The sequence below is a fragment of the Pituophis catenifer genome, unplaced genomic scaffold, assembly GCF_029215685.1.
Source record: "Pituophis catenifer annectens isolate HBS135680 unplaced genomic scaffold, rPitCat1.0.hap2 SCAF_13, whole genome shotgun sequence".
Taxonomy (NCBI): Eukaryota; Metazoa; Chordata; class Lepidosauria; order Squamata; family Colubridae; genus Pituophis; species Pituophis catenifer.
In genome coordinates, this window is record NW_027256893.1 from 17,088,507 (window position 1) to 17,113,860 (window position 25,354).

General features: G+C 40.7%; 1 protein-coding gene across 1 annotated transcript in view; it reads right to left on the bottom strand.

The window, feature by feature from the left end:
* Window positions 1-16,124: 16,124 nt before the first annotated feature.
* The window catches only part of ZNF536 (zinc finger protein 536), a 232,030-nt gene continuing 222,800 nt past the window's right edge, over window positions 16,125-25,354 (bottom strand). Inside the window, exon 4 of the mRNA XM_070952958.1 lies at window positions 16,125-16,380. Coding sequence (XP_070809059.1) covers window positions 16,145-16,380 — 236 coding nt within the window. The 3' untranslated portion in view covers window positions 16,125-16,144. The remainder of the gene's footprint in view (window positions 16,381-25,354) is intronic.

The window sequence follows — 25,354 nt, forward strand, 5'->3', positions numbered from 1 at the left end:
TCTGCAAAGAGTTTGACTGGCACCAAGTTTCATTGAAAAAATTAGATTATTTCACTGCTCATGTAGGGTGTGTGTTTTGCCCCAAGCTAAACAGACTAGGTTTTAGCCCTATTGCATTCTATTGGGACCACTGATGAAAAGAGAAAGAAAATGACAAATCTAGATGTTTCCTTTTTATTGTACCATTATCTCTTGCCAACGCTGAAGGAAGACTGGAAATTGGACTTTATAAACCAGTATTAAGACTGATTGAATGACTAACTTCAGTCAAGATCAGCGCTTCTGTTAAAATGGCTCAATAAAAGGAACGGGGAGGGTCAGTATAAACGGCTTTATCTCTGTATGAGAAAATAAATAAATACACATTTTCCCTCCCCTCCACAAATTATATCGTCCAGTCCGCCAAAGGACAACTTTTAAAATTCTACTGATGTTGACATGCATTCCTGGAGCAAAGCAGCTCCAATGAAGTAGTACAAATTTTAAACCTTAACACACTGAAGAAGATGCGGTGATCGAATACATCTAGAAAACATGAAATTGGAGGAGAATGGCAAAAAAAGCCATGCCAAGTGATTCCCAGTGGAAAATCCTAGAATTTTGTGGACCGTTATTAATAGTTTCTCACTAAGAGGAAGATTTCCTTAAGTCAATATACAATATATTGTCACAAATGTATGAAAGTAGAGACCGAGGCATAAAGTCTAAGGCATAAACAATAGAGAATGTTTACATCTATGCAGAGGGGTGTGATGGCTCAGTGGTTAAGATTCTGGGCTTATCGGCTGGAAAGTCGACAGCTTTGGTTCGAGTCCCGAGCGCTGCATGATGGGGCGAGCTCCCGTTACTTGCTCCAGCTCCTGACAATCTAGCATCTCAAAAGCATGCAAATGCAAGTAGATAAATAGGTACCACTTTAGTGGGAAGGTAACAGCGTTCTGTGCACCTCGGCATATAGTCATGCTGCCACATTGACCATGGAAACAGAGATGAGAACTGCCCCCTAGAGTCAGACACAACTGAGCGGGGAAACCTTTACCTTTACTGGAGACTGAGGTTTAGGTGATACCTTTAATTTATCCAGGAAAAAAACAATAATGTCTGAAAGGCCTAGCCAAAAGCTGCCCTAAGAACCTTTTTCCACGATAGTCCTATGTGATTGTAAATCAGTGTGGTCAATGGACAATGTTCTCTGAATACAGAAAACATTCAGACCACTATGTTGCGGAAGATTCTAGAAAAATTCTTCAGGTGACACTTAGTATACAGTATTGTCAAGAACGTTGCTTCTACTCCCAAATGCTATATTCCTAGATTGTCAAATTCTCCTTCCTTGTCAGTGCTTAGAATAAACTTTTGGTGGTTCCTTGAGGGCATGAAACTCTTTGCAAGTAGCTAAGATGTAAGTCTATTGTTCTGTGTCTTCGGATAAACCTGAATAAAATTGGAAGCATCTCATTTGCAACCCTTCACAGTGAGATCCGATGGAGGCAGGCAGCTGCAATATCTGAAATGCATATCAGACTCTTCTAGTCGTCCTTCCTGGTTCTGTTCATTCCATATGTAGCTCACTGCATGGCCAGCTGCGGTCTCTTAGGCCAGCATTACTATATTCTAATACGCCTAAGCCATCCTTTCCTTAGTGGAGATCTCTGACATAGATTTATCTGCAACAAAACGAGCTTAATAACAGACAATGAAGAATCAGCCCAAAGTATTCATTCTGACTTTGTCAATTGTTCAAAGGGAGGAATTCTTGATCCAGCTTTGATTCTCATCAGTTGCTGGAATTTTTTCATTAAAGTTTCTGATTAGGAAGATTTACTTGTATACTAATAAAAGCTTTTATGGAAAAAATTCCACCAAGCGTTGTGTGTCAAGCACAGGTCCTGTACGCAGTGGAATCGGGATTTAAATTCTTGTGTCTTTTTGTACCGCTTGCACATTTTAACACGTTTGAAGTCCTCTCTTCTGAGCAGGGAGGATAGTTTTCATCTGTTCCTTTTTTGGGGAGGGGAATTAGATTAATCTGATATCAAGTGATTTGCTTCTGAGAGACTGAAAACTTCTGACAGCAACAACAAAGAAATGGATCATCATTGTCATTGTCGTCTTCTTCTTCTTCTTCTTCCTCTTCCTCTTCCTCTTCCTCTTCTTCCTCCTCCTTCCTCCTCCTCCTCCTCTTTCCTCCTCCTCCTTCTTCTTCTTCTTCTTCTTCTTCTTCTTCTTCTTCTTCTTCTTCTTCTTCTTCTTCTTCTTCTTCTTCTTCTTCTTCTTCTTCTTCTTCTTCTTCTTCCTCCTCCTCCTCCTTCCTCCTCCTCCCTTCTTCTTCTTCTTCTTCTTCTTCTTCTTCTTCTTCTTCTTCTTCTTCTTCTTCTTCTTCTTCTTCTTCTTCTTCTTCTTCTCCTCCTCCTCCTCCTCCTCCTCCTCCTCCTCCTCCTCCTCCTCCTCCTCCTCCCTTGGGATCAGCCAAGACAAGCTAATATTTAAAAAAAAATCTGGGAAAAGATTTATGAGAATCAAATCTTATATTTTAGAATGGAACTGTCCAGTTCCGTGAGCAGAATGACAAAAGGAACCTCAAACCATTGCGATCCAAATCCTATGCCAGTGGTTCTCAACCTGTGGGTTGGGACCCCTTTGGGGGTCGAACAACCCTTTCATAGGGGTCGCCTAAGACCATTTTAGGAAGGTTGAGACCCACTGTCCTATGCCTTTATATATATGCACCCATGGACCCCCATGGGGTTGGCCTTAAAAAGTGCCTTCAGATTAAATTATTACACTCATACGTAGAATTGGCGACATGCTTTCCAATATAATAAATTTATCATAATCATGACATTTCCAAGCTGGAGTGCAGAATGCTTGTAAGTAGATTACATGTAAGTTCAATGAGGCATTGTTTCGCTTTCTCCAATGCTTGGAATGGTTGATTGGAGGAATTGAGAAGTTTTAGACATTCCTACAAGATACGCACACACACACAAACACAAAACAAGTGTATAAAACTGGATAATAACAGCTGGATAATAACAACTAACTCACACTGTTCAAGTGGGAAAGAAGAGGAATCAATCCACATGAGCCATGAGTTGTTGGTAAATGGAGAATGCATTTGGTTGGTAGGGAAAGAGAAGTTCCAGGATTATGAACAAAATGATATTTTGTTAGAGAGGGAGAGCGGGAGGGAGGAAGGGAGGGAAGAAGGGAGAGAGAGAGAGAGAGAGAAAGAGAGAGGGGGGAGGGAGGAGGGGAGGGAGGGAGGGAGAGAGAAATCCAAAACAGACCAAATCCATTAGAAAAAAGATTATGGAAATAGCGGATGATTTAATGCTATCTGATCTTCCCGGAGTCAAAGGTGTTTTTGATTGGAAAAAATCTTCAGCAACAATATGCACAATTTCAAATACTTTGAAAAGTATCTGCTTCCCATTAAGTTCTCCAATCTCTATTAGAAATATGGACACCTATCAAAAGTTCTTACAGACACACCTTTTCACAGGTGTGTTACAATTGTTTTTGGCCATGTTGGTTACATATACTAGGATATGTACTCCTAACATAATTGATTTATTTTGGTGGTGGGGCGGTATGATTGCATTAGGAAGCTGGTAGCTTTTCCTACGTTCTCCTTTTAAATTTGGCCCTTAAATTGTCCTCTAAAATCATAGCCCTTCTTCTCAAGAAAAGCTTGTCCCCTATTGACAGACAAATCAACAGCACAACAACAACAAAACAAAAAGCATGGACATTCTGAAATGGGATAATCCAGTGTTGTAATTCAATGTCAGACTGTGATGAGGCATTCATAAAGAATAACACCTGGGGAACCTGTGGCCCTCCGTATTGCATGTTAGGAGTTGTCCAACATCCAATAGCCTATAAATATCTCACCAAGAATTTGCTTTAATATCTCATATTAAAAACTCCCTTTTAATGACCACGTAATCCCCTACCCTCAGCTCCATCCCATCGCTCTATTATCTCATATTGGGGTGGGATCCCTGTGAAAAATAGGTAAATTAAGTAACTGAACAACATTGTTCTTGTTTCCAAAAGCAATCTTAGCACAATATGTCCTAAACGTATCTACTGGGATACATCCATTAAACTCAGAGGAGCTTATTTAAAGATTCATAATATTGCAATATATGTATTTCTGTTTCGTAATACAGACATGTGCACAGAGCTGAGTTTCACATGATTTTACCACCGGTTCACCGTGCAACGAAAATGTGAGAGCGCTTGGCTTCCACACATGCACACAGCTTAGAAAACGTGGCTAAATACGATGGCATATTTCCGGGGGTGGGGGGGCAGGTCCCCACTACCGACCGGTTTGCTTGAACCGGTTTGAACCGGCTGAATACCAGATTTAGAAAATCAACACCCGAATCTCCATTTCGAATCACATTGACTTTCCTTTCAGAAAGGAGATAGGTTAAACCTTGGATTTTTCATGAGAATAATGTCTATGGAGATTCTCAGTCACCCAGATCATGATTGTCCCAAAGGTGTTTTTTTTTCAAAAGGCAACTGGACTTCCTTTGTTTTTCCTGGAAGACTTTCGTTTCTCATCCATGAAGTTTCTTCAGTGCATGGAGGAGAATGGAAAGATGTTCTTTGCAATCATCTCATCGTTATCCCTCTTTCTGAGAGTCGTTGAGGCCATTTGGACGTTTATCTGTGCCATCAGAGTCACCTGAATAGTGTAAATGGGTGTGGAACCTTCTTGGAATTGCTGAAAGGACTGTGCTGTAAACAGGAAATGGAGGGAGGTGATGTATCCCTCCCCTTCTGTTAACATAGGACTATTCAATTGTTAATCAAATACTTTGGCCACCTAATGAGAAGGAAGGACTCCCTGGAGAAGAGCCTAATGCTGGGAAAGATGGAGGGCAAAAGAAGAAGGGGACGACAGAGAACAAGGTGGCTGGATGGAGTCACTGAAGCAATCGGTGTGAGCTTAAATGGACTCTGGGGGATGTAGAAGACAGGAAGGCCTGGAGGAATATTGTCCATGGGATCGTGATGGGTTGGACACGACTTTGCAACTAACAACAACAAATTCGGTTGTTCAGTGAATGAACAGTTGAAGAAGAAATTTGAAAAAGAGAAGGTGCCTCCGCATGAGTTGTACTACGATTTTGAATCTTACCACTTCCATCTGTTCCTTCCCAGCTCTCCGACCGCATGTGCGCAACTCAAAATCCCACCTTCTCACCCATTTTTAGAACCTGAGGCCTAAAGATCATCAACAACTTCCAAACCTTCTTGAAGGAAGAAATTCACAAGACACTCGAGAACAAGTTGAATCTTTGATTTTGGAGAGAGGCTGAACACCCATCCCGGAATAAGCACGAGGAACATTCTTGCAATGTTTCAACAATATTATGAACAATAAAAAAATATTGCATTAAACATTGAGGGACACTTTAAACATGCAGTGGCTGTGCCTGAAAATTAAATATCCCAGCCATTAATTTCTCTGTCTTCAAATGACTGAAAAGCAACAGTCCACATTAAAGTCTAACCACTTGTAAAATTGGATTTTTGAAGATGAAGCCTTTTCCGAAGTAATGCTGGCCAAAGGGAGAAAAAAAAAATAGGTGGAAGAGGAACATTAAAGCCGTGTTTTGTATATTATACCCACCCCGCATTACCGATGCTAGGATTCATGCTGATCACATAAGGTTTCCCAACGATGTGATTTAAAGGAGCTTCGATAGTAAACCCTGCAAGATATGGAGCAGGGAACATTTCAAGCCATGGGTAATGAGATATTGATCTCCCTGTCTCCGGGTCACAGGTTCAAATTTGCATAGGTTGGCAGTGACTTCAAGTGAGCAAAGTGGCACCAACTTCATCATGTACACCTTTGTTTTCCTGCACTCCATAAAATGCAAACGATCACAGGCAAAGGGTTAGATTTGCATTGAAAATTAGGGGATAAATTTTGGGGTTACATTTTAACGCAAACCACCATAAATGTTGTGCTCCGGATTAATGTACCATATTTTTCGGAGTATAAAATGCACTTTTTTCCCCCCTAAAAGGGGGTGAAAATTTAGGTGTGTCTTCACCTAATGTAGCCCCGCCCACCCACTGGCCCCCACCCTTTGGCCTCTGCCTCCCAGCAATTTGCCTCCTTGCAGCAAGCAGCAAGAAGAAACAGCTCCTTTCAGCTTCAGCACAGCCTAATTAGCACAAGTTGATTGGATCGGCCTCCCGATTCTCAGCTGTTTTGCTCTCAGCTGTTTTGCCCAGGCCTCTGCTGCTTGCTGCAAGGAGGTAAATTGCTGGAGCAGACTTTTTTTTTCTTGTGCTAATCAAGCTATGCTGAAAGTGAAAATGAAAGTAAAGCAGGCTGTTTGCTGTTTGCTGCAATGAGGCAAAATTGCTGGGAGGCAGAGGCAGATTTCTTTTTCTTCTTTTCCTCATCAAAAAAGGTAGGTGAGTCTTATACTCTGAAAAATATGGTAGTTTCCTGGGGTTCTCTGATTGAAACACAGAGACACAAAGAGATGCACAAAGATTGCAATGGAGATTTGAGATGAGCAACCAATTCACCTTGGTTGAATCATTTGGAACATGGGGGGGGGGTTGTAGTTAATTTTTAAGTGGGGACACAACCATGCAAGGAATGCTTTCTCACGATCACTGCAATGGGATGGACTGGAAATGGGATTGCCATGAGATTTTAAACTGACCTGGTGGACTACAATAGAGACAATTTAGAGCCATATGCGGAAAATTATTTATAGCTTTTCCTTTTACTATTTCAGGAAGTCCCAACAATCTCCCAATGAAAGTTACTTTCCTCTGCTAAGTGGTAGGTCCACCACATTCCTGATTTGTCCATCTTGCTTTTAAAAACTTGGCTATGCTTTATAAAATGAACCATTGTCAAAATAAAACTAAAAATGTTCATAAGTGTCTGTTTAAAAAAAAAAAAATTGACAGAACAAAAGAAATGAATACAAATAAATGGGAACGGTAGGACAAAGACGGTAAACACGATGGTGCGCTTATGCCCACCCCCTTTATGGACCACTTAGGAATGGGGTAAGTAGACAGTTTAAGGTTGAAGCTGTGGGGGTTAGAGGATGTAACAATGGAGTCAGGTAGAGCATTCCACCTGTTGCTGAAGTCGTAGTTTCTGCAATTGAGTTTGGAGCGGTTTACCTTGAGTTTGTATCTATTGTTTGCCTGTGTATTATTGTGGTTGAAGCTGAAGTAGTCATTGACAGGTAGGATGTTGTAGCAGACCATTTTGTGTACTATGCTTAGGTCAGACCATAGGCAGCATAGTTCCAGGTTGTCCAAGCCCAAAATTTCGAGCCTGGTAGCATAAGATATTCTATTGCGAGCAGAGGAGTGGAGGATTGTTCTCGTGAAATACCTCTGGACCCGCTCAATTGTATTAATGTCCGATATACAGTGTGGATTCCTGGCAAATAAGCTGCATTCAAGAATTGGTCTAGCAAAGGTTTTGTATGCCCTAGTTAGCAGTACAATGTTACCGGAGAAGAAGCTTCGCAAGATTAGGTTAACAACTCTTAATGCCTTTTTGGCAATGCTGTTACAGTGAGCTCTGGGGCTTAGATCCTTTGAGATGAGTACTCCTAGATCCTTACAAGAGCGAGGGTCATCTATGAGGTCATATCCGCCCAGCTTGTATTTCGTGTTCTGGTTTTTGTTTTTATAGGACTTCTGTTTTAAAAAAAACATCCTTAATGGACGTGACACAGGTGCTGGCACCTGGTACCAAAAAACAACCCTAGAAGATCCAGTCCTATTTCTTTTGCAAATCCACATTACAGCAGAAACTGATTTCACCAGGTGAGGCTGCATATTCCCCACTAAAAAAATCAGCCCTAGTGTATTCCCAGCGGCTTTTCAATAAAGAATTATTTTCAGAGCCCAGACAGCGCTACTATAATGTACTGATTTTGGAAATGGCACTTCATTCATTGAAAGCCTGCCTTTCATGCAAATGGCAATTTGTAGCATGAGTATAAAAATTGCACGTTGGGAAGCAATATAACACAGCTGCACGGCTGTTGTCACAAGCCAATGAAAACAACAGCCCTCTGCAAGGAAGGGCATGTTATATGTTGAGTGGCCTCTTATAAGGAACCTTTGCAAAGTTCACACACATGCACAGAGAGAGAGAGAGAGAGAGAGAGACACGTCTCCTGCCTCTTTCAGGTCACACCGGCGCTATAGTTAGCAAATTGATAAGGTTCCTCCGTTAAGCTTTATTACTTCTGACACGAGCCTATGACACTTTATAAAAAGAAGTAATCCAGAACAATCTCTAGGTAATTAACACCTAGATAAACAAACATAAATTTCTATATTGCATTTATTTGGACTACCACTCAAATATGCGTGAACCATGCTTTTTTAATTAAAAGATAAATCTATGTGACACTTAGCCTCAAACTTAATTATTCAGCATAGTATAATAAAAAATACAGCCCATTAAATGTGTCTTGCTCTGTATTTCTGTATTAACAGCAAAACAGTTCACTCTGGGATCATTTAAATTTTCTTCCCTCCTCTTTTCCTGCGATTTCCCTATCCACTGAAGCTCTCTCTCCCTCTCTCTCTCTCTCTCTTTCCCTCCCTCCCTTTCTTTTTGAGTATGCCTTTAGCAACACCAACAGGTGAAGAGCTGCAGATTCCTCGGCTGTTGCTGTTTTGTTCATCTCCTTCAGCTTTTTCCTCTTTTTAAAGGTTAGCTCACCACTGTAGTTTTTACTGTCCTGCTACATCTACCGATGTTCTTCCCTCTGTTCGTGGTTTCTGTCCCACAAGGACATCCAGAAGCAAGAACCCCACAGTTAAGCACAATTTTGGTGGAACTGCGTTTACGATCTCCCTGCCCCCCCAAAGAAACAAATGGTCATGCCCTCGTACTGGAGGTTTGGAGTACAGAGGTTAAACAGAAAGGAGAAGTTTGCTTCCTAGCAGGATGAGCCAAGTGAGGGATTTTAGGCCTGGTACAAGATTCAATAAGAAACATTAAGCTATTTAGGAATTAGATAGAGACTGTCTTGTCAAGATATTCACCCTCTGCACAGCAAAGATGCCAATGTAGCTAAAATCCTCCCTCCCTCCTTTCCTTCCTTCCTTTCTTCCCCTCCCTCCCTTCCTTCCTCCCTCCCTTCCTTCCCTCCTTCTTTCCCTCCCTCCCTCCTTCCTTCCTTCCCTCCCTCCTTCCTTCCTTCCCTCCCTCCCTCCTTCCTTCCTTCCTTCCCTCCTTCCTTCCCCTCCCTTCCTTCCTTCCCCCTCCCTTCCCTCCTTCTTTCCCTCCCTCCCTCCTTCCTTCCTTCCTTCCTTCCTTCCTTCCCTCCTTCCTTCCTTCCCTCCCTTCCTTCCTCCCGCCTCCCTCCTTCCCTCCCTCCTTCTTTCCCTCCCTCCCTTCTTCCTTCCCTCCCTCCCTCTTTCCTTCCTTCCTTCCTCCCCTCCTTTCTTCCCTCCTTCCTTCCTTCCCTCCCTCCTTCCTTCCTTCCTCCCTCCCGCCCTCCCTCCTCCTTCCTTCCTTCCTTGTTTCCCTCCCTCCCTCCTTCCCTCCCTCCTTTTTCTTTTCCTTTTTCCTCAATATTCTGCTGTCCAAAAATACAAATAAATAACCTTCAGAGTCCTTATTTTTGAACGGAAGACCTCATTGATCAAACCACTTGTAAAAGTCAAATTCCCTCTCCCTCGCCTCCTTCTCCTTCTCCCTCTCCTTCACATACACATATCTGAGTCCCCTGTGATCCACCTAGAACATTCCTAGGAATATGGAGAGTATGTTCAGTTGCTCACAGCAGCAGCCATGAATGATCTGCCTTCATTTTCAGAACAGCGCTTGGATCCCAGTGAGTTCTTCTTCTCCAAATAAATCCAGCACTGGGTAAAGAAATGAAAAGTCCACCTGTTCCGTTTGAGATCTCCTCTAAAATCTCATATACTCCACGACCATCTCCCATGGTTGAATAATTGCTTGATGTGAGAAAGAGGCAAAGTTATGTGATAGCAATTTCACACATTCAGGTTATCAATGTGATAATAGCAATTATCACATTGAAGATCAGAGCTCACCGAAGATAATTAGCCAGGAAAGGCAGTGAAACACCCTAGACATCATTTAACGAACAAAATTGTGGTACACCACATGCACAGACGTCGATGCATGGCCAGATCACTCCAGGTAGTCCTTGACTTACAACAGTTCGCTTAGTGATTGTTCGAATTTACAAGTGCACTGCAAAAAAGTGACTCATGACCATTTTTCACACTTATGACCATTGCAGCATTCCCATGGTCACGTGATTTACATTCAGATGCTCGACAACCGACTCACATTTATGACGGTCCCACGGTCGTGTGATCCCCTTTTGCGACCTTCTGAGAAGCAAAGTCAACAGGGAAGCCAAATTCACGGAACAACCATGTTACTCACTCAACAACTGCAATGATTCACTTAACAAATGCAGTCAAGGAAAGTCATAAAATGGGGGCAAGACTCACTTAACAAATTTCTCACTTTAGCAACATACATTTTGGGACCAATAGGACAGCCAGGTCACATGCTGAACATGCAAGGTTAAAATTCAGTTTTAATCTACCAAGAAAGATGTAACAGGTGGACAATGGAACTGGAATTACCCACTTTTTCCAACTACTATATTTGCCTTTGACTTACAGTTTTCTAGTAAGAAAGGATTGTTTACTAAATACAATAGAAATTGTGTTCAAGATGAATGCCACACCATTTGTCAATTTGTCTTTCTATTTGTAGAAAGAATTCTTTCAGGCATTCAAACTACAGAATTGCTCAATCGATTTTGGTAAAAAAAACAACAACAACAACAACAACATAACTGAGTAAAGCTGTAGTACTAGACATGCTGACTTGGATGGAAGCCCTGCTGAATTAAACAGAACTCCAGGTTCGATTAATGGCTGTTCCATCTTTTGATGAAGGATGTCCTTTGCAATGGATTGGAACCAGGCTAGTCATGTGCAGAATAAACTTTTTAAGCAGTTGGAGAAATTAGACTTGACTAATTTAATCCCCATCAATGTTTATCAGTCTACTCTATATTTGCATCTAACCCAATGACTGAATTGTGTTCTGGACTGAAAATTTTGTTTCTGAAAACAATTCTTTTTTTTTTTTTTTAATTTGATTTATATGCCGCCCTTCTCCGGAGACTCAGGGCGGCTTACAGTGCGTTAAGCAATAGCCTTCATGCTTTTGTATATTTATACAAAGTCAGCTTATTGCCCCCACAAACTGGGTCCTCATTTAACCTACCTTAGAAAGGATGGAAGGCTGAGTCAACCTTGAGCCTTGGAGAGATTCGAACCAGTAGTAAATTGCAGGCAGCTGTGTTAATAACAGGGTGCTTTAAACCACTGTAGTACCAAGGCTGAGCAGGTCTTCCACATATTGGTAATTCTTAGACTGACTGACGATATGTTTATATGCTCCAAAATAGGAGATACCCCATTTCTAAATGGCTTCAATCTCCCCACCCCAAAGAACTTAAAGGTAAAGGTAAAGGTTCCCCTCGCACATATGTGCTAGTCGTTCCCGTCTCTAGGGGGCGGTGCTCATCTCCGTTTCAAACCCGAAGAGCCAGCGCTGTCCAAAGACGTCTCCATGGTCATGTGGCCGGCATGACTCAATGCCAAAGGCACACAGAACGCTGTTACCTTCCCACCAAAGGTGGTCCCTATTTTTTCTACTTGTATTTTTTACGTTCTTTCGAACTGCTAGGTTGGCAGAAGCCAAATAACTTAGCTATCCTACATTTATTGCAGCATTGAATGGGATTATGTAAACTTTGAAGTTCAAACTTCAGTTTCATAATTTAGGATAGGGGTTTTTTGGACGTAGAAGCAACAACAAATCAAATCAACTTCATGTAATGCTTGGACACCAAACATCAAATTGAAGAATGTACTGTATTTTTGATTAACCAATCAACCATCTAAAACCGTCACAAATACATGCCAGTTGCCAAGCTTCCGAATTTTGATCACGGGGACCATGGGGATGCTGCAATGGTCGTAAGTGTGAAAAAACAGTCATCAGTCACTTTTTCAGTGCCATTGTAAACGTTGAAGAGTCACTAAATGTAAGTCGAGGAGTACCTGTACAGAAATCAGACCCGTGATGGCGAACCTATGGCACACTTGCCACAGGTGGCACACTTAGCCATATCAATGGGCATGCAAGTCCCACCGGAAGTTGGCAAATGGGCCATTTTTGCCCTCCCCAGACTCCTAGAGAGGCGCTGGAGGCTGAGGACAGCAAACAACGGGCCTTCCGGTCCCACCGGAAGTTGGCAAACGGGCCGTTTCAGGTCTCCGGGGTGGGTGGGGAAGGCCGTTTTCACCCTCCCTAGACTCCTACAAAGGCTCTGGAGCCAGGTGAGAGAGAAAAACGGGCCTACCGGGCCATCATGTGCCAGGAGTGGGGGGAGCATGGAGGGATCACACGTGCATGTGTTAGGGCAGGGCGCATAGAATTATGGGTGAGGGCACACGTGCGTGTGACCCCACCCCCCGTTCCCCCTCCTGGCAAAAAGGTTAGCCATCACTGAATCAGACTACGTATAGGATAAATGAGGGAAAAAAGTGAGCTGCCTCTAAGATTTTACAACTTTCTATCATCGTAGATTACTTTACAATGGATGGGAGTTTAATTTATCTGCAACAGCACAGCAACCCCCTTATTTTCAAAAGCTAAACGTATCTTTTACATAAAATTGTCAATGTCAGAAATATCCAATTTCTTTTTCCTGTAATACAGACGCAGCGTTGCAAAAATTGTTACCGTGTACTACAATTTCAACAATCTTTTAATGAAGATATAACTATGTGCCTGTTATATAAAGAGACGGATTTAGATATTGTATAGATTTATTCTGGGGGAAAAAAATGATAGAACAGTTTGCAAGTCACTGAATGGCCCAACTGTGACTTGACTGTTACCTACCTTTTTCCCAAATCATACAAAACAGAAGCGAAAGGAAAACTGTGACTTTCTAATAAACATAAAGAAGTTGGGAGGGGAAAAAAAAAACCCTTCTCTTTATTTCCCCAGAGGCAGAAGTTTTATTGCGTAAAACACTGGATAAAACTGTACTGCTTCAAAGACATTTTTATTCTAACAGCAGAAAGAAAATAAAATAAAAACAGTCATTTTCTGGCAAGGGGAAACAACTTTTAATACTTCTATACCAGAATAAAGTTCTGTCAACTGATGTCTTATAATAATAAATAATGACCAAGAATAAACTTTAAATACAAAGGTTTTTTTTTTCCTAATTGTTACAAGCATAGCAACAAAACCCTCTACTCTATCAATCTCAGAATCTCTCCAAGATATATATATATATATATATATATACTTTTTCTTTTGCTTAGGAATGTAGACAGTATTTTGACCAATATCACAGACTACAGAAGTTACAGAGGAAAAAACTTGACATGTTTAGATATGAGAAGCATGATGATATTCAGAAGCTGACGGTATTTCACTGCTCCTGTCACTCGTTTGTATTCCAAGTTACAAATGTTCCAGGGTGGGAAAAAAATGGGGGAACGTCGGAGGCAAAAAACGATGAGGACAGTAGCACCAGACTAAGTGGATTCAACACACACATCACAAAGAACAGGAAGTAAAGTTTCCAGTGTCACAAACAGAATTATTGCCTGTCGTATCTGAAAATGCTCAGAAACCATGAAAGGAGCTGCAAAAAAGTGCAAGAAAATGGAATGTGGGATTTTTTAAAAAAATTATTATTATTATTCTATTCCCTCTTTTTGTTTTTCTCGCTAAGATACTGAAGGCGTCAAAGACACGAAGAAAGCAAGCGACCGAATCACAGTCACCAAACACAGTAGTGCAGTTAAAACCCTAAAGCTTACTACAGTCAGAAAGTCCTCTGTTTACACCGCGATCCTTTCCTTGGGATCGTAAGAAACAGTTGCATTCAGTCGATCGACTCGATTTAAGTAAGGCAGTGAGAACTAGACTAGGAAAAAAAAAAACAAATCAAAATCAAAGCTAAAATGAGAAAAAAAAAAAAAACAGCTTGCCCTTTACCACAGGAGCTATGCAAGGCAACCTCAGTTTAACTGGAGTTTCAGTAGGATGGGTGTCAGTTGTATTTGATTTCATTTTTCTGACAACAATTTGCAAATAATATTCCTTATTAACCTGAGAACTTTCTTTTCTTCTTTCTCTCCCCCCCCCCTTTACTTTCTCAGTCTCAGGACTGCTACGAATTTTATTTACATTTTTGCTGTTTGGGGAGTGTCTTTTAAGGCTCTTGTGTTTTAATCTGTGCTCCTTAGCCTCCAAGGATATATCATCTTTCTTTCTTTCTTTCTTTCTTTCTTTCTTTCTTTCTTTCTTTCTTTCTTTCTTTCTTTCTTTCTTTCTTTCCTGAACGATTTTGTTTTGAGGAGAAATGAATACTTGTGTCTGTCATTGGGAACAACATCAATTGCACCCCTTCACAAAGGAACTGCCTGAAAAGGCTCCATAATTTTGTCATTCCAACTGAAGCCGTAAATAACTTATAACTGTCTTGCTTAATTCTTTCTTCTTTCTTTCCCTTTGTTTTTTTCCCCCCTGTCCATTGAAGACTTCTATTAAAATTACACCCAAAGCTTCTTAGATGAGAAGCAACAGGATTCAATTTGGAGGGGCCAATTAGTAGAAAAAGCTAAAATTTGCAAAAAATATAGAACATACCTTTCCCCTCCCTTAGAAAAAACAAGAAATATTTCTAACCCTTCCCCTCCATACATTTTTGTTCTTTTTTTTTTTTTCTTTTCAGCCAAGACAAAATTCATAGTTCAGAATCAAATGGTTGGGAAATTTTCTTCTCAAAAAACAAACCAATAATCCCAAAAACCTTTCTCAAAATACCAAACTGCTTATTGACAAGAAGAAATAAGCCTCTATGAAAACGAATCTGATGTGGGACTTCTTCATTCAAGTTTTTTTATGGAAGAACTAGTTATCTGCACTGATCTCTCCTCTAAATAAGGCTAACTAGTTGCCCTAACAAGTATGTTTTTTAAGAGACATCCCTAAATCCCTCTCTAGCAACCTATTTTGTTACAAAGGAACAAGACAAGAAGGAGGAGGAAAAAAACATTTTCCCATCAATACGCAGGTTGAGTTGGGGGGAGGTGGAATCACACCCCAGCCCCAAAGAAAGTATACAATAGATCAACAGCTTCTTATTGGTTAAAATATTTTTTCCCCCACTCTAAATTCCACTAATTTATCTGGTCGGCTGTCGGTGGGTGTGTCTGTAGGTCTGCCTGTGTGTGTGTCATTGTGTATCTTTTGAAAATTAAAACGTAAAAGCACAATCCTTTTCAATATAGGTCAGGACTGACCGTGGCTTATGGACAATCTAGAATTTCTCCTGTAGTGCAGCCAAATTGATTTTCTCTGCAGTGACAGCTCCGGTCAGCCTGGCACCATTTCAGTCAACCCACACGTCTCATTATTATGCTAGGCAAATGACAGCAGTTGGTGTCATATTAAAAAGGTGTTTTCAGCACTGAAAACACAACCCCTCACACACACACATACACATTCCCACCATCTTCAAGGCCATGGGAAATCGATATCCAATGGTATCCATTTTATTGTTCCTGGTAAGAGCACTATTGCTGGGGGGAAAAAAGCCAACCCATCCATATTCACATTGGAAATGTCCTTTCTTTCTTTCTTTCTTTCTTTCTTTCTTTCTTTCTTTCTTTCTTTCTTTCTTTCTTTCTTTCTTTCTTTCTTTCTTTCTTTCTTTCTTTCTAAAAATCTTGCAATGTCCTCAATTTTGAGGGTGTGAGGATACACTCATTTGAGGGCCACTTACTTGGTTGGAAGTATTGGTCGCCGGCTAACCGGCGAACAGCCATTTTCAAAGAACGGATGCCCCCATCCTGCTTCCCCCCCACACCATACATACGCTTCTGAGCATTTGCACAAGTGGAAGGAAAGGCTGTCCACGGAAGGCTATTTTAAGCCCGCATTCTGTGATTCCAATGCGTGTCGTAAGACTGTAAAGTAAATATTGCAGTGCAGAAAGTTTGAGCGGTCCGGTTGCATTTATTCGTGAGACTTGCTGCCTTCCTCGGTTAATTCCGCTGAGCTGCCGGGTTTGACGGCGGAAGGTTCTTCTAAAGTCCCGGAAGTCTCGGAGTCAACTCTGGAGCGCTTGAACCTGCGATCAGGGTACTGGCTATTGTCAAAAGGCATGCGATGGACACAGAGAACGTGGGTCTTCAGATTTCCCTTCTGAGAGGCACTGTAAGGGCAGTATCTGCACTGGAAAGGCCTGTGACCTGTGCAACAGACAAAGATCAGATTAGTTGATGCTCACATTTTTTTTTTTTTACTATTCTGTAGAGGAAGAGTGTAGAATAGAGTCTCTCTGTTTTCATACACCTATTTTTTTTTAGCTGATCATTGCTTCTTAGTCTAGGTTTATACATGGCCACTGTCTGCCTGTCCCCTCTTCACTCAGGTCCTCAGTTTCACATGCAGCTTTAATTGTTGTCATTCAGTCACTAAGTTGCGTCTGATCCCATGGGCCATAGCACGCTAGACCCCCTCTGTCCTCCCCTGTCCCTCCGAGTTGACCCAAATTCATGTCTATTGTGTCAATCTCACCATCTCACCCTCTGCCTTCTCCTTTGGGGTTTGGGTTCTCTATGGCAGACAAAAGTAAGCATCCATATCATGGTTTAGGGACATTCTCACTTTGCAGCCATGCTTGATCCTTGCCCCTCCCTTCCATGACACCCATTAATCAGGAAGGAAACTGGAAGATGCATCTAACTGATGGCTACCATGCCAGGTGGACAATGGGGTACAGAGACCATCATGTTTTGTTGTTATTCAGTTAGCTAAATCATGACCAACTCTTCACAATCCCATAGACCACAGCATGCCAGCTTCCCTTGTCCTCCGCAGTCCCCCAGAGTTTGCCCAAATTCAGGTTCATTGCGTCAAGTGATATTATCTAACCATCCCATCCTCTACCACCCCCTTCTCCTTTGGCATTCAATCTTTCCCTACATCAGGGTCTTTTCCACATGCAACACTGTCAGTTTATTGTTACAAGAACCTTCGAGACAATTCTAACCAAGAAGTAATCCCAAAGTAGAGAGCAATAAAGCCAACCAGTAACACACTGCAACATTCAAAAATGCAAACGGTAGGAAAGCAAAGACCATAACACTATGGACATTTCTACGCTAATTTAGCATGGGTTTGGCTTGTGCTGAGCTTATCCAAAAAGTGTTGTGAAGAAACACAAATTTCCCTGGCTCACAATCCTGGGAGAAAGAAGAAGAAAAAAAAAAAGCTATGCCAGATGTACTACTAATAACGTACTTAATCTTTGAGAGCTATTGTAGAATTTCTCTTCTTCCTGAAAATCATTCGGTAAAATGGTTTTGCCACCTCCAATTTCTTTGTCCCCGGATAGATAGAAATTGTCTGTGCAGGAAGACAAAGAGCTATGTTCTAATGCACAGTGCAGTCCTTTCGTATGTTTGCTTCTCGCCTGGACCACATTTTCTTTGAGATTATTCTGGGCCAGCCTAAAAATTCATGTATCTGGCTTGAGAGGTTATGTTTCAGCAATCACATTTCAATTTCAACTATGCTGGGAAGCTGGTTGAAGTGTTTTACCGGAACATTATAAGCTTTGTCTCTCAAATTAACTTAAACCGGGGCCATCTGAGGTCAAATGCACTTAGCTTACTTTAATTTGCTGAAATGAATGAATAAATAAATATGCCTGACCATCTACATAAAACGCCAAGGCTATTGGACAACCCGATCTATTTCCCACACATGAGGAAGAGTTATCTGCCTTTGTTCCTTCTTGGGCTCTCTGCGCAGATGCAGGGAAGCATATCCTTCACAACTATGTTACAGAGAAGAATGAACCTCCTCACTTCTATATTTATTTGATTCCTATTCAGTGGTGGGATTCAGCCGGTTCGGACCGATTTGTGTGTACCGGTAACTCTGACGATCAGCTGGGAGTGAACCGGTTCGCTCCGACGATCAGCTGGGCCCGCCCACCCACCCCTATGTGCCTTACTTACCTTATCCTCTTAGCTGATTCGTGCGGCAGAGTGGATTGCCACACCTCAGCTGTGTTAGTCCCCAGAAGTTAACACGGAAGTTTAGTTTAATCAAAACTTCACATGAATAGAATAGCTTTTTTTTTTTTTTGTATTGGCCAAGTGTGATTGGACACAAAAGGAATTTGTCTTGGTGCATACGCTCTCAGTGTACATAAAAGAAAAGATCCGTTCGTCAAGAATCATAAGGTACAATACTTAATGATAGTCATAGGGAACAAATAATCAGGAAACAATAAATATAAATCATAAGGATCCAAGCAACAAAGTTATAGCCATACAGTCATAAGTGGAAGGAGATGGGTGGTGGGAATGATGAGAAGATTAATAGTAAAGCAGACTTAGTAAATAGTTTGACAGTGTGGAGGGAATTATTTGTTTAGCAGAGTGATGGCGTTCGGGAAAAAACTGTTCTTGTGTCTAGTTGTCTTGATGTGCAGTGTTCTATAGTGTCGTTTTGAGGGTAGGAGTTGAAACAGTTTATGTCCAGGATGCGAGGGGGTCTGTAGATATTTTCACAGCCCTCTTTTTGACTCGTGCAGTATACAGGTCCTCAATGGAAGGCAGGTTGGTAGCCATTGTTTTTTCTGCAGTTCTAATTACCCTCTGAAGTCTGTGTCTATCTTGTTGGGTTGCAGAACCAAACCAGACAGTTATAGAGGTGCAGATGACAGACTCAATAATGACTCAATGAGCGACTGAAATATGCGATCACCGAACCGGTTGTTAAACCAGCAGAATCTCACCACTGTTCCTATTCCGTCTTTTCATTCAGGAGCTCAAGGTGATACACATAAGCTTAGCAAGCTGGAGCTTAACATAACAAAATAAGAGAGAGAAGGGACCTTGGAGATATTCTAGTCCAACCCTTCGCTCAGGTAGGACACCCTACGTATATCATTTCAGACAAGTGACTGTCCAGCCTCTTCTTAAAAGCCTCCAGTGATGGAGCATCCCCAACTTCTGAAGGCAAGCCGTTATAAAGGTTATAAAAGTTCTTCCTAGATGAAATTGTTCCATGGATGGAATTTTCTTGAAAAAGGAAGAATTAGTGCCTTTTGTGAACTGCATGTCCATCTCCAAAACAGACAGGGAACAACTCCATGTTAAACTATGGCTTGCCAAGCTTATGCAACCATACACCATTTTTTACTCTTTCCAAAGGTGATATCTTGATGGATGGAAACTAATCAAGGGGAGAACCAACCTGGAATTAAGGAGAAGCTTCCTAACAGAACAAATAACTAGTGGAACAGCTTGTCATCAAAAGTTGTGGGTGCTGAATCACTGAAGGTTTTTAAGAAGAGACTGGACAGTCACTTGTCTGAAATGGTACAGGGTCTCCTGCTTGAGAAGGGGGTTGGACTAGAAGACCTTGAAGGTCCCTTCCAGCTCCGTTTTGATTGATTGATTGATCTCTTGGCTTTAGGATAAGAAGTTGTCTATTTCTGATTCATTTCCATTTCATCTGCTTTCATTCATATGTTAATTCATTTTTCACCGAATTACAGTTTTCTCATTATTAAAGTTGAGTATGGTTATGAAGGTTATATCATAATAAAGTGAAATAATAATAATGACTTTTATTTGCGGTCACAGACCAAAATACAAATATAGTTTCAAAAGAACATGGGGAAAGTAACATCATAAACAGTTGGATGGAAGGCTGAGTCAACCTTGAGCCTGGTGAGATTTGAACTTGCAGTAATTGCAGGCAGCTGGTGTTACTTAACAGCACTTTAGTCTGCTGTGCCACCAAGGCTCTCAAATTCCCTCCCATCCTTCACTACATCTGAACTGTAGTATTAATATATCTAGTTTTTGTAGTTGGGGGGTGGGGGCTGATCCAATTGGACTCATCTGATGTTGTGGTTATTTTGGAGATGTTTTCAGTCTTGGAATAGGCTTAGAAATTAAAATAAACTTCTACGTCTACAACTCATCCAAAATGCACGACTCAGCAACTTAATAAACAAAGTGCAAATAAAGTTCCACTATGGATTAAAAATTTACCCGACCCTCTTTTGGTGGCCTGCTCTAAAAAGCAATTTTTGTTTTCTATTTGTATTTTTCAATATTTATTTCCAGCCTTCTAGATCTAGCTAATTGATGCCAGTGACTACCATTGAGTGAGCAGGCTTAATCAAGAGCAAACATTATTCCAGATTAGCTGTAATTTGTTAAGCATTTACCCAGAAGTTTTTTTGGGGGGGAAGTGGGAGGGTCAGATAACTAAGCAGTACTTTATCATAACCCTAAATGTTTTCCTTTGCACCTCTACTTGGAATTGAGCCCCATATTTTCCCAAGAAGTATCCTTAAGACTTCAGCATTGGTAATTTCACATTCCCCCACCCACGTTACAAAGGCATCCGAAGACAACTGTCTGCACAAATGTATGGCAGTTGTTGCTGATTAATTTGACTGTCTTAAATGAGCAGGAAAGCATTAACTCTCCACTCGGTTGTTGTTGTTTTTTTTTTCCTATCCCCAATTTTTTGGGGGGCCATCAAATTTCACATTGTGAAAAGTTAAGTACACAATAACTTAATTTGTATTGTCACTGTGCTCTGCCACAGCGGTAAAGAGCACATCAATTTTTAATCCGGTATGAATAATATATAGATATGTATACGCAGTGAGGGTCAAAAAGTAGAAGAGCGATAGAAGTGTGGTGCGTTGTTGAAGCACCAGTTCGCACAAGAAAAGGGGATAAAAAAAAAAAATATTCCTGGAGATCTTCTGTGTTATGGAAGATAACAACAATCTGCAATTGTCTCGTAACTAGGGGCCAGAGCAGAGTGCCCATTTCTCCTGGGTAACACCGGCCATTAATTACTGCTCAAAACTGGTTGTGGGCTGCAAGATCTTAAAATAACCAGGCATAGATAAGGAGGCAAGTAATTTATACCATTTTTATCAGATGGTAGTTGGGGAGCTGTGGGCTCCTATTTTTCAAGACGTAGTAGATCACATATAGAGTAGCTAGGATGTTATGTTCCAGCCATTTGGAAGAGACTGTAAGGCAGCATCCCCACAACCTTTTGGGCACCAGGGACTGGTTCCGTGGAGAGAGGTCTTTCTGGGGACCCGAGGGCTGTGTGTGGTGTCGCGTGCTGCCTACATCACGAGGGTAGAGCTTCGCTTGTTTGTGTGGTCCGGTTTCTGGCATGCCATGGACTGGTACCATTCCATGGACCGAGAGTTAGGGACCCCTGCTGGAAGGGAAATCAGCAGTAGATTATGAGTCTACAGAAAGTCCAAGCATCAGGGGACTACGCAAACATGAGAAGCAGAGGTGCTATTCAGCCGGTTTGTACCGATTCATACCAGTTTGGGCGAACCTATAGCAGTGAGCCCGCCTACCTGCCCACCCGCCCTGGTGTAATGCCATCCTATTTGCCACCTTTTCAAGATCGGGCACATGCAAGGAAGGTGCACGGATGTGCAAAGCGCGTGCACGGAAGGCATGCCCTTGCCCAACTCTCTTTCCAAAATGGAGTTTCTGTTTTAAAGAAAGACCCTTCCCCAACAATTCCACATCCTAGCAAGAAGTCATGGCTGTTTACTTGACACATTCGGTCATAGCCCTTTCAAAGCAATTTCATTCATCTTTTTCCATTTTAGGTGGATTGCTTCAGAAATAAATTCAGAAAAAAAAACATTCCTTTGATCATTTCAAGAAGGTCTCATCTGCCCTGGTTTGTGAATGCAATTAAGCATCACAGGGAATGTACCGAAGAGGTACGTAAATAATATCCCTGCTTTCAGCTTTTATCAGTGATCAGTGATCCATATTTAAATATCTATTTACATGCACACACTTTTTAAACATAATTTGATACTTTTCTTTGAGCCCAAAATTGCATCACATTTAAGAATGGCACAGTCTGAAGATGAAGTTCCAATTGCTGTACGCTTGTAAGAAACTCATCCTAGCAGAGACAGAATTTTGAAGCTCAGAACTACAGATTTAAATATGATTACAAGAAAAGATTTGCAAAAAAAAATATGACATTTTAGACAAAATAATGTGTGCAATAATCCATAGATTATGGATGCCATGAAAAAAGAACATGCCTCTTTGTGCTGATGCTAAACAGAACTAAGACAAGTATAGGTCTCAAACTTACATACCAAAGACATCTAAGGTGATAATCTGATGTTTTCTTAGTGGCAGCATTATTGAACTCACAATGCATATAGAATGTATTTAAGACTTAAGTTCTTCCTATCTACTCTTGAATACGAGATTGTTCCCTTTGCAGATTTCAGGTCCTTGATTCTGCACAACCAAATAATTAGGGAGTTCATATTTATCTATTTAATCTATCTTCATCCATTCATTCATTCATCCATCCATCATCTCATAGATAGACAGGAAGGCAGACAGACAGACAGATAGATAGAAAGACCATTTTTTATAAAGAGTCAGAAAGAGGCTGTTACAACTATAGTTACATAAATGATTTGATGACTACTAGTTAAGTAGTGAGAGATTTTATTTTCCTGGGCTCCAAGATGGGGACTACAGCCAAGAAATTAAAAGACGCTTGCTCCTGGGGAGGAAAGCCATGGCAAATCTAGACAGCATATTAAAAAGCAGAGACATCACCCTGCCAACAAAAGTGTGTATAGTCAAGGCTATGGTTTTCCCAGTTGCAATGTATGGTTGTGAAAGTTGGACCATAAGAAAGTCTGAGCGCCAAAGAATTGAGGCCTTTGAACTCTGGTGCTGGAGAAGACTCCTGTGAGTCCCTTGGACTGCAAGGCGATCAAACTGGTCAGTCCTAGAGGAGATCAACCCTGACTGCTCTTTAGAAGGCCCGATCCTGAAGATGAAACTCAAATACTTTGGCTACCTAATGAGAAGGAAGGACTCACTGGAGAAGAGCCTAATGCTGGGAACAATTGAAGACAAAAGAAGAATGGGACAGCAGAGAATGAGGTGGCTGGATGGAGTCACTGAAGCAGTTGGCATGAGCTTAAATGGATTTAAGAGGATGGTAGAGGACAGGAAGGCCTGGAGGAACATTGTCCATGGGATTGTGATGGGTTGGACACGACTTCGCAACTAACAACAACAACAACAAAGTTAAGTAGCAGGGAAGTTCTAATATGAAGTTTACAATGAAAGTTGCCAAAATTATGTTGCTATCAGTCACTGACCACCCATGAACTGATGTATAATTGCATCTGTCTATTTTAGATAGCTAGATGACTAATTGAAATTCATTCTGATCAACATGATCTATTATTTATACCAATGGATCTTTCTTTTGATGAAAGAATTCATTGTATTCTTGGGAATCTTCAGAATCCATAATGGTCTACCTGAGAAAATTCTTCATGGAGGAGAAAATAATCGAGGGCATACATCCATCTCTGAATTGCATCCAATTTTTCATGAGACTCAACAGATCACCTCCTGTAATTCTAATACTTACTAATTTATTCGTATCAATAAGCAGCCATTATTTTAACGCACAACAAAGAAATATCAGTGGAACAACTTGCCTCCAGAAGTTGTGAATGCTCCAACACTGGAAGTTTTTAAGAAGATGTTGGATAACCATTTGTCTGAAGTGGTGTAGGGTTTCCTGCCTAAGCAGGGGGTTGGACTAGAAGACCTCCAAGGTCCCTTCCAACTCTGTTATTCTAAATTCTAAATTACCTACATATGAGAGACAGTAAAGGTAATCAACATTAAAGGTGGTTTATCTCCATGGTCAAGGTAAATTAATTCTGACTTTTTTATAATGAATACCTGGTCTGGGTCCAAATTCCAGATCCCATTACACCAGGAAAAAAAACCCTAATCTTTGTCATATTAAAAGGCACATATGTAGGGTTTGTTCAGAAGTGTAAAAAAGACCATTAGAACAGTCATATGGCTGAAATGAGGAATTAATTCCAGATTGTTACGGGTGTACTAATAGCAGCAAAATCATGGCTCGCTCCCAAAACAGCAAGAAACGGTAATTTCAAAGAAAAAATGCCAATAGCCCATTACTCAAAAAGCCTTCTGCTCATCCCGCTATGCTGTGTTTTATTGTTTTGTGTATTTGTGTGGATGTTATTTGCACAAGCAGATGCAAATAGAAAACGTATCACACTTGCAAACATTCATTGATGCTAAGATTCAGAGAAAGACCCAAGAAATAAGGATTGTCCTGCCGTAAGCATTAAAAGCTATCAAAGGGGCAATAAATCAAAGCCCAGAGGATATCTATTTCTTTTCTTATGTAAAAGTAGTTTTTATTGAATATAAATATTAAAAAAAGACATACGTAACATATACACAACAACCATTTATACAACATATACACAAAAAGAGTGTAATTTCTTCTTAAGCATTTTTTCAGAGTGACGTTTTACAATTCTACTTATGATATATTCCTTCACCTCTCCTTAATCTAATAACATTTTTTATTATTTATATATATTTAAATCGGTAATATTTCCCCTATATTTTTTGTATATTTCTGATTTTTAACCAATTATACCAATTATTCCATATTTTATAATAGTCTGATTCTTCTCTTTCTTGTAATTCTTTGGTTAACCTATCCATTTCAGCGCATTCTGAAATTTTCCCTATTACTTCTGTTTCACTTGGTATTTTTTCTTGCTTCCAATTTTTTGCGTAGGTTATTCTTGCAGCAGTATTTCTTTTCAATACAATGTAAACCAGAAAATAAATAAATTAGAAACGTGCGGACAAATGCAAAATTTACCCCCTAGGTTTCTTTCTTTCTTTCTTTCTTTCTTTCTTTCTTTCTTTCTTTCTTTCTTTCTTTCTTTCTTTCTTTCTTTCTTTCTTTCTTTCTTCTTCTAGTTATTATCAGGACTTTTTTGGCAGTACTCAAAATTATTTGGAAGTTTCGTCCCAGAAGGAAAACATTCAGTCACAATTTGCTTTCCAGATGTTTTGAAGTTCACATAAATCAATGTGATTTGCCCAAGGCAAAGAGCTGTGGGATGTATCGTCACAAATAGCTAGGAGGCACCAGGTTACCCATTTCTAAAAAAGCATCAAACATGGCTAAGTAGTGATTTGGCACAAGGTAAGGTGACTTCAGAAACTCAAATGGAAGTTCCTATAACAGCACAGATCACTTGAACAAAACATCTATGCTATCAACCAGTTTTCCTCATGC